Raw genomic sequence first — 9,342 nt, 5'->3', positions numbered from 1 at the left:
AGGTTTCGGGTGATTAATCGTTGCATGTTTGGCTTGGGTTGGAGGGGCTGTGCGTGCAGGTTAAGCCCTCCTTCTCACTCCTCTCTCACATTTCTCTTCCTCAGCTTGTTACACTCCAGCAAAGTATCGAAAAAGTGTTTTCGGTACTTCGGGGTTTCACAGCCAGAAGGCTGCAGGCTTCAGTAGCAACAGATGTGAGTTTTCTCTGCTGAAGTTTATGGAGAATCTCACTGGTCCATCTACTGACGAGTCTGTGACAAAGAAAACGCTGCAAGCTGTTTGGAGAAAGGATTTTTGCAAGAACTTACACTTGCATTCTCTGATTGACAACATTGATTTGAAGAGCATCCTTGAATAGATGGATCCACCTGCCAGTAGCTGTATGAGAAGTTCTCCTTCGACTACCACTCTCTGGGAATGCCTACGTAACCACCACCACCTTGAGGCCGGGGGAGCTACTGGGGCGCACTACTACCCACAAGCCCCCTTTTCGTTCCACCATAAATCAGACTTTGGGGCTTATGTAGACTTTTCCAACTCATGTTTGGCCACTGCCCCCCAAAGCCTCCCCCGGGGTGATCGAGCTTTTGATGAGCGTCACCCCTCGTTTGAGCATCCCATGTGGCATTTCTCTGCACCAGAGGGCAGGCAACGGCTCCCTGCTGAATTTGCATTGGGGTCAGGAGAACCAGAGAATGGCAGCCCAAACTTGGTGGATTCTGCAGTGAGTACAAGCCAAGATTATGACCTGGTAAGGAATACTACAACCGAAGCACAGAAAAAATCCTCCAGAAGGAAAAAGGGCAATACAGGTAGGTGGAGCTTAGCAGGAGCTCAGACCCACTGCTTTGAGGTGAATAGGGTGGAAGAAGGGCTAAGCATATCCACACTATGATCTGAAGTCAATTTGAAATAGGCTTAAATGTCATAACTTCCTCCAAGGAATTCTGCAAACTGTAGTCATGAGAAAGAGATCCCACTGGAATCAAATGTTGAAGAAACAGTTATGGAAGTTATATTTCCATTAACAGTAAATATAACTTCAGCTTCTCCTGACTGGTTCCTCCATCAGTTCCTTTGCTTCACTCCTCCTATGGGACATAGTTTGAGTCAGCAGAAGATGCTTTGCCTTGAAGCTGCCCTCCCCATCTGGAAGCTCTGTCCTAATTCTAGAGTGGTGGAGATGGGCTATAGTCACTCGGTGGGTCTGTTTATTAGAGTCGCCTCCCTTGCTTTGAAATAATCATCTTTGGCATTTCAGGTGCTGTTTCACTTTACGGAGATGACTCGTTTATGAAATGTGTGCAATTGCACACAAATCTAAGAATTAACCTTCCCTTTGTGCAAAGAAGAACAAGCAAAGGTGGTGGGTGTTCTGAGTTAGCTAAAATAAAGACACCTCAGATGCTGTACACAGATGTGATGGTCTGCAGTCTGTGGTACATCTAGATAGGGTTGCAATCCACAGCTGTTCAGTTTCCATTGACAGTAAATATAACTTCAGCTTCTCCTGACCGGTTCCTCCATCAGTTCCTTTGCTTCACTCCTCCAATGGGACACAGTTTGAGACAACAGAAGATGCTGCTTCATCCCCGCCTACAGCCTAGTGAGTGTTAAAGCAAAACCATTTGTTCTGGCAACTTTAATTGTACCATGTTCACCTGAAAGCTAAATCTGCCTTGAAGCTACGCTCCCCATCTGGAAGCTCTGTCCTCATTCTAGAGTGGTGGAGATGGGCTATAGTCACTCCGTGGGGAGAAGACACTCTGTCGATGTTCATAGGCATTTCTCATGTTCCAAGGTGAAAGACAGTGATGTAAACAGGTTGGGGAGCTCAGCTGAGTTTTGCCTGAAAGTAATGCTTGGTTTTGTTGTGGCATAGTGAGTTGTATTAGAGGTGGTTGGGCCTCTTCAAATCTGTACTGTCATCAGATATAACAAACATTGCTGCTTCCACACAGGGGCAATTCCCTGTGTTGCTCTCGTTGCTGCTGCAGAGGCATTTGCAGGGGCAATGGAATTTCTTCATGGTCCCCCCCCCTGTTTTTTCACCCAGCATTTCCCCCTCCCTTGTTTCTGATAGGCTTTTTGCCAGGTGTTTTTTTTTAATGGTGTTAGGGCTTCCACTATAGTGGCAGGTGTAAAGGAAAATGGCACCTGAAGCGGGTGGGGACTGAGTACCAGGGAGCCCATGCCTTCCCATCCGTACGTTCCCTAAACTCACTTTCAGAAAAGATCATACCAAAGCAGGTTTTGGAAAAGACACAGTAAGGCCGGGGAGAACCCGGAAGGTGGACAATGGCCTGAAGATCTTTCTTGAAGGCAAGCCTCTGAACAGTGCAATCCTAAGCAGACTTTCTTCAGTCTACACCCATTGATTTCAATTGGTTTAGACTGGAGTAACTTAGCTTAGGATTGCACTAAAGATGAACTGCTACACTTTGGGTAGGAAGACACATGGAGGAAAACCTCTGTGTGGAGGCAAAGATTGATTCCAAGATCATTTGTTAGGTTAGGGGATGAAGCTATCTTCCTAAACTCCTGATTCATTACTGTGCTTCCAATCAGAGAGCGGGAGATGTCCGTGGTCTGTGTGTGTGTGTGTGTGTGTGTGTAAGAGAGAGAGAGAGAGAGAGAGAGAGAGAACACATGCTTTTTGAAATGAGTCATGGGAATAGGCAAAAACAACAGAAGCCTCCAAAGATATTAGGATCCCCCCACCTCAATCAGCCTAACAAGGTTCTCAAGGTCTATACCATAAGAGTCCTCTTTCTTTACTGAACAGCTGCCCTTCTGTCAGCGACACACACATACAGAGTCTCGCCTCCAGCCAGCTTTTTCAAACATAAGAAAAGTAGCGCACATCTTGCTCAAAAGCAGAGGGTGCAATGCCTGGTGCTTTCAGAGGCCATAGGTTTCTGTAGCTCTGCTGACCTCCCATGGAACCCTTAACAGCAGGGGTCTGGATTCCTTCCCGAAGACTTCTGTGTAAAGACAAGGCAGTGCTGATATTTTAAGTCTTCCGCTTGGACCAAAAACATAGGCAGTCATTTTTAGAAGATTTCAAGGCTAGATAGCAGGAACATGCGGATCGCTTAATCCAGACTGGAATCATCAGCCAGGAGAATACTGCCAACAGCCCCCGCATGAGGCCCAAACTGTTTGGCCTCAGATGACTGTTTTCCTTAGGCAGAAATCTCAGCACTGCATTAGGTTAGAGTTGCATTTTGTAGGGCTGCCAACTCTGGGCTGGGAAATTCCTGGAGATCTGGGGGTGGAGCCAGGGGAAGGCAGAGGTTGGAGAGAGTATAATGCCAGAGAGTCCACACTCCAAAGCAGCCTTCCCCTCCAGGAGAACTGATCCCTGTCATCTAGTTGTAATTCTGGGAGAACTCCAGGACCCACCTGGAGGTTGGCAATCACAGTGCAGACACAGGTGCTGTTCCTGTGACTGGACCTTTGATTGAATCAGACCATTGTAGATGCTGAGCCTCAGTCCTGGAACATGTAAGACAAGGGGCTTCAACCCACCCCTCCCCCCCAATTTTACCAACTTGAAATGGCCCCAGGGGAGAGCACCCCACTGGGAAAACCCTTGTGTACCTTATCAGTACATGTGGAGCCCCTGATAGAGCAAATACCCTTGGGGCCATTTCAGGTTGGAAAAATTGTATGAGGAGACACTGAAGCTCCTTCTCCTTGAGCACCACGTTCCTGATCTGAATCAGGCTCCACTCTCTGGAGAGTTGAGTTCCCTGCTGGAGGTGCTGGCCTCAAGATCACCCAAATGGTTGGTGAGTTTCCCCTCCTAGTGGGAATCTCTGTTGTGAGTCATAAGATACAGCCAATGAGGATCCTCCTCGCCCCCTGTCCTGGCCGCTGGGACTACTGGGCTCTGCTGTGCCTTTCGAGGTGTCAGAGCCGCCCAGCCTTCTTGTAGCTAAGGGGTGCCAATTCTGGCAAGGCAGATTTTTGGAGAGTTGGAAATGGCGCTGGGGGAGAGTGGAATTTGGAGAGGGGAGGGAGCACAGCAGGGAGGTCATGCCGCAGACTTCACCACCTGAAGCTGCCGTTTTCGCCAGGGGAACAGATCTCTGCAGTCCAGAGATCAGTTATAAATAATTATGAGCCTCTCTCCTGGTCTCCTCTACGTCTGTAGGGGGTATTGACCATCTACCCCCATATATGAGCGACCTTGCATGGTTAAGCCGCACCTCCACCTCCGCCAGATGCTATATGGTTTTTATACGGTGAGCAGGTGTTTTATTAGAAAGTTGTGTTAATTGATTGTGATTTTATCTTGTATATTTTATCTTCTGTTGTGACTCGCCCTGAGCCCGCTTGCGGGGAGGGTGGAACAACAACAACAACAACAACAACAACAACAACAACAACAACAACAACAACAACAATGGGAGAACTTCAGGTCCCACCTGGGGGTTGGCAACCTTACTTGTCACCAGCTGTCTGCCCTGGATCCCTTTCCCTCCAGCCTGCACAGGGAGATTCCTACAGTTGTCTCTCTCCTCCACCTCTCTTCTCTGCAATGAGGTGGAGGCAAGTTTTACCTCCCTTCTTCTCTGTTTCCCTCCATCTTTACCTCCCCCAAATCCCAGCATTTCCATCACCACTGGTTATGTGGGCAGCCCTGTGTTGTCCCATTCTGTGTGGATATGTGGACCACTCCCAAAGGTTGATGAACTGACGAAGTAAGATGAATGTACATAAATGTGTAAGGAAGAACAATTCCTTTTGTAGAGAGGTGTCCTGTCCACCCCCAGCCCCTATCGAGTCCTAGGCCATTTCCACACATGTTGAATAATGCACTTTCAATGCACTTTCGCAATCCTTTTGAAGTGGATTTTTTGTTCCACACATGGAAAATCAGTTTCAAATGTTCACTAAAGAGTATTGAAAGTGGATTATCCAACGTGTGTGGAAGCAGCCCTAGTCTGATAATGCCAAACGAGTTCCGATTCAGCCAGTTCTTGTGGGAGACTCTCTTTTAAACTTGTCTGGGAATGAGGGAGCTTCAATATTCTCTGCCAGGGGTTTCATATAAGAAGAGTTTTTGATTTCCTCCTCTTGTAGAAATCCAGAACACAGGCAGCAGTGGGAGCACCACAAAAGCAGAGGCCAACAGCTCCAAAGCACGGAAAGAGCGCACTGCTTTCACCAAGGAACAGTTGCGGGAGCTGGAGGCAGAGTTTGCACACCACAACTATCTGACAAGACTTCGGAGATATGAGATTGCAGTGAACCTGGACTTGACTGAAAGACAGGTGAATATCTTTGTTTATAGCTACATCCTCTGCTGTGCCACTGTGAGCTTTTTCTGCTTTGGAAGACATGGTGTGGTTTAGTGCCAAAGGGATTTTGCTGTGAACTTGGAGGTCCTTGGTTTAAATCAAATAGAGAGATAGTGTGGTGTACTAGTTAGAGTGCTGGCCTAGGATCTGGGAGACCCAGGTTCAAATTCCTTCCCTGCTGTGGAGGCTTGCTGAGTGACCTTGATCCAGTTACACACACTCATCTTAACCTACCTCACAGGATTATTGTGAGAATAAAATGGAAAGTCCACAATGGGGAGAAAAGTGGGATATAAACAAAGTAAATTTAAAATCTCACATCAGCTATAAACTCACACATTCCTGTTTATCTCTTCTTTTATACCCACCTTTTTAAAAAGAATGACCAATGATAATGTTTGGACATCTTTGTACCTGTGCATTATTCTGGTACTCAAATGTCTGGCTTAGAATTTAAGGAGCTCATAAGAGAAAGAGGAGGTGACAGACAGCCTACGCCCATCATTGCCCCTTCCACCAGACTCACACCTGTGCCAACCTGAACATATGACCCCTCTATGCATTGACTGCATGTGTGGAGTGGGGACAAGAGCACCTGTCCCACCCCGGCCTCTGCATGATTACTCACTTGTGAACATAGTATCTGTGTGCAGAGGCAGAATCCACATGTAAGCTCCCTCCTTGTGATGAGCAACGTTGGGAAAGCAGCCTCCTTGATATGGGGAGGGAGTACACACATGGATGCTGCCTCTGTATGGAGGCAGAGCTCAAAAGCTGATGGTTGCCTGAAGGCAGGGTCAGCGTACTCAGGCCTGATCTCCCTTTATGCTCATTGACTGACCTAGGGTTGCCGCCGGTCTCCCAGTGGGTACATGGCATCCCACCACTCCCAGCCTCCACCCTTCCACCAGTCACCTGGCCGGTGGGGGAGGGGGGGAGAGAAGGTGGGGGAACAGGCCTCTCGGGGCTCGCTCCTGGCATGGTATGATGATGTCACTTCCAGGAGTGATATCATCACACAGGCCTTGGGAGTGCTCCCGAGCTTCATGCTGGGCTGATGAGGGCCGCAAACGAGCTAATTCTTTAAGAATCAGCTTGATGCGAAGTGTACGTTGGTGCAATCTCCTTGTACGTGCACACTCCCAGCAGGTGCAATGATGTCACTTCCAGGGAGCCTATGAAGCATGCTCACTACTGGGAGCAATGACATCACTTAAAGGAAGTGACATCATTGAGGCCGGCAGAAGTGTTCCCGCTGCATGCTCGCCCAGGAGTTTTTGTGCCTCCCAGGTCCATTCCTGGCCAGGTGAGTGGTGGTGGGAGGCAGAGGCTGGGGGCCAGTGATCTCCTGCCCCTACTGGGGAACCTCACAGTCCTAATCTCAGACAGTGGTCTTGTACAACACCTACCACCAGATCCTTTCAATTGGAGACACTGGGGATTGAACCTTCTCCATGTAAAGCAGCTTCTCTACCACTGAGCCGTGGCATCTTGGGGCATTGGCTAGGTCTGAGGTGAGCTCCTGAAGTCCTGGCAGCATCGACTGGCCTTGCCTTTTTCCTGCCCAGTGGTGGCATCGGAGGAGGCGACCAGCATGGCTTATGACCATTGTTTTCTAAAGCTGTGCCACTGCCTCTTGGGCATGAGGTTCATCCCTGGGGGTTATGGCTGTGCCCCTGGGGCTCAATGTGTAGCCAGCCAGCAGCAGCACAGGTCAAGACACTAGGGAGGGCTACTGTTACCTCCCAGATCCTTCTGCTGAGCAAGTCTGAGGAAAGCCCTGTGGTGCTACTTGGAGCAGCAACATTCCCTACCCATAAGAGTGCACAGGTGGAGAGGACCAGGGAAACAGCAGTCTTCTGGCTTACCGCCAGCCTCTCTTTCTTCTTCCACAGGTCAAAGTTTGGTTTCAGAATCGCAGGATGAAATGGAAGCGTGTGAAGGGCGGGCAGCCGGTCTCGCCCCCAGACCACAATATGGAGGATGTGGACTCTGCTGCATCCCCAAGCTCAGAATAGCCCCTTCTGTGAGGGCTTGGGAAGTCCAGCACAGCAACAACATGAACAGCAGCTGGTCAGATTTTGCCACTAAACACAGCTGAGCACGTTCACTTACAACAGAGTGTGCTCAGTCGCAGCAACTGAAGCCCTTTGCCCTCACTGTCTTTCTCCTCCCCAGACTTTGCAAAAGGCTTTTGACTAAAGAGGGTGGAAGGAACAGCCTAGAGAAAGGTCTGACTTTGCTTTTTCATGTGAAATGGGACTCTTGTTTTGAATTTTGTTTGTAAGATGCCCAAAAGGGGCAGAGCTGTGCAAGGATGGATTCTCAAGGACCAAGACACACACAATATTTTGAGGATAATAAGGCACATCAGGAAGTGCCCTCACTGCCCTCCAAATGTACTTTTCCTCTACAGGAATCTGGGGGGGAAAGGCGCTGCAGTTTTGAAGCAGAAACTGGTTATGTGTAGTCCTGATTGGCTAGCTCCTGTGATGTCAACCAAGAAACACTCACAGAGTCCAAACTCCACAGCTGGTTATCATTTTTTTTAAAAAAGTTTCCTTTTAAAAAAGTAATATGGTAATGGATGTTCACATGGCAATTGTTAGAAAACAGACAAGTCACCAGGGAAAGGGCATGTTTGAAAGCTCTTAGCTGATCTGTGTTTGTAATTTCATTTATGAAGCCAGCCTTGTACAGCTGCTGACAGACTTTCTCGGAGCTCTGTTTTGTCTCTTCAACCATAAGTGGCATAAGGCAGTTGCAAGCATAGTCTACATAGGCAGGAAAATAAGATATTAAGAGGTGTGTGTATTGGCTGCCAGTGGGAGGGTGCCATTTTGAATACTCTTCCATGTGGAAAAAAATCCTTGCAAATAAAAAAAAGACTAGCAAAAAGAGGCTATCCAATCAATTCACTGTTGTGCTATTTTTCTACTTGTGAGAATTTTAAACAAAAGTGCAGGGAAGTGTTTGAAAATGTTACCCCCCCCTCGCACCTGCCATTTAAAATGTTATACTTTATTTTACCATTTCTTTCTGTTGCATGTAGACACAGGTGTTTTTAGAGGCAGCTCTGGAGGAGGTGGCTGAGGCATCGTTCTTGGGTGGCAAACCTGTGTCTGAGCTGCCGAAGTTCATACTGCAGGTATACCCTGAGTGGATTGCTCCCCACTACTGAAAAACAATCTCCATTGACTGAGGATTCTATATGGGGGGCATGAATGGAAATGCATTCAAACATGTGAACCCCAAGAGGCCATCAGGGTTACCACTTCAGTAAGCCTCAAACATTCTTCAAGGATACAACTGTGTCTTTGCAGTGTGGGGACTAGAAACGTGTAGTTTGTGAGAATCCCTGCTAGCGGTGTATGTGTGTATGCAAGCAGGAATTTTGGGAGCTACCTGTTGCCACTGGAAGTTTGTGTGTGTGAAGTGCCGTAAGTAGCAGCTGACTTACAGCGAACCCAGAGGGTTTCAAGGCAAGAGATGGACAGAGTGGGTTTGTTATTGCTTGCCTGAGCACAGCCACTCTGGACTTCCTTAGTAATCTCCCATCCCAACACTGTAATCTCCCATCCCAACACTGCCTCGACAAATGCTAAATTTGGGAGGTGATACCTGAGTAGGGTGTATTTTGGTGGTATCATGTGTACGTGGCACTCTAGGCTGCCTTCCCTAGTGTCCATGGTTTCTACCTCAGAGACTAGAGAAAATTCCTAGAATATCACTATATGGAGGCCATTTTTTCTCCCACTCATCATTTCCTTGAGAACAGGACTAGGTAATTCCCCACCCTGGGTGGGTAAATGAGAGGCCTACCAGTTGATTGGCAGTGATTGAAAGCACAGAGAATTGCCCCAAATCTTTTCCTACCTATCACCTGAGTAGAGCTGTCTGTGAGGAGCCCATTATTCGTGATCAGGAGTGCCTTGAGAAAGGTCTTATGAGACCTGGAAGTTTCATGATTCTGGAGGGAGGAACTTCTCCTGGTCTCTGCAACCCCGAGGAGCAACCATTCCTGAGCGTATGA

At 48.0% G+C, this 9,342-nt stretch overlaps 1 protein-coding gene across 1 annotated transcript; it reads left to right on the top strand.

Moving 5' to 3' along the window:
• Nucleotides 1-358: 358 nt before the first annotated feature.
• Nucleotides 359-7,327, top strand: MEOX1 (mesenchyme homeobox 1). The gene is made up of 3 exons (XM_054995552.1): nucleotides 359-812; nucleotides 5,092-5,282; nucleotides 7,205-7,327. The coding sequence occupies exons 1-3, from the start codon at nucleotides 359-361 to the stop codon at nucleotides 7,325-7,327; spliced, it is 768 nt and encodes a 255-aa protein (XP_054851527.1).
• The last annotated feature ends 2,015 nt before the right edge of the window (nucleotides 7,328-9,342 follow it).

This window comes from Eublepharis macularius, chromosome 12 (genome assembly GCF_028583425.1).
Source record: "Eublepharis macularius isolate TG4126 chromosome 12, MPM_Emac_v1.0, whole genome shotgun sequence".
Taxonomy (NCBI): domain Eukaryota; kingdom Metazoa; phylum Chordata; class Lepidosauria; order Squamata; family Eublepharidae; genus Eublepharis; species Eublepharis macularius.
Note: the sequence above shows the minus strand (reverse complement) of the source record. Positions and strands in the feature narration are given on the sequence as shown.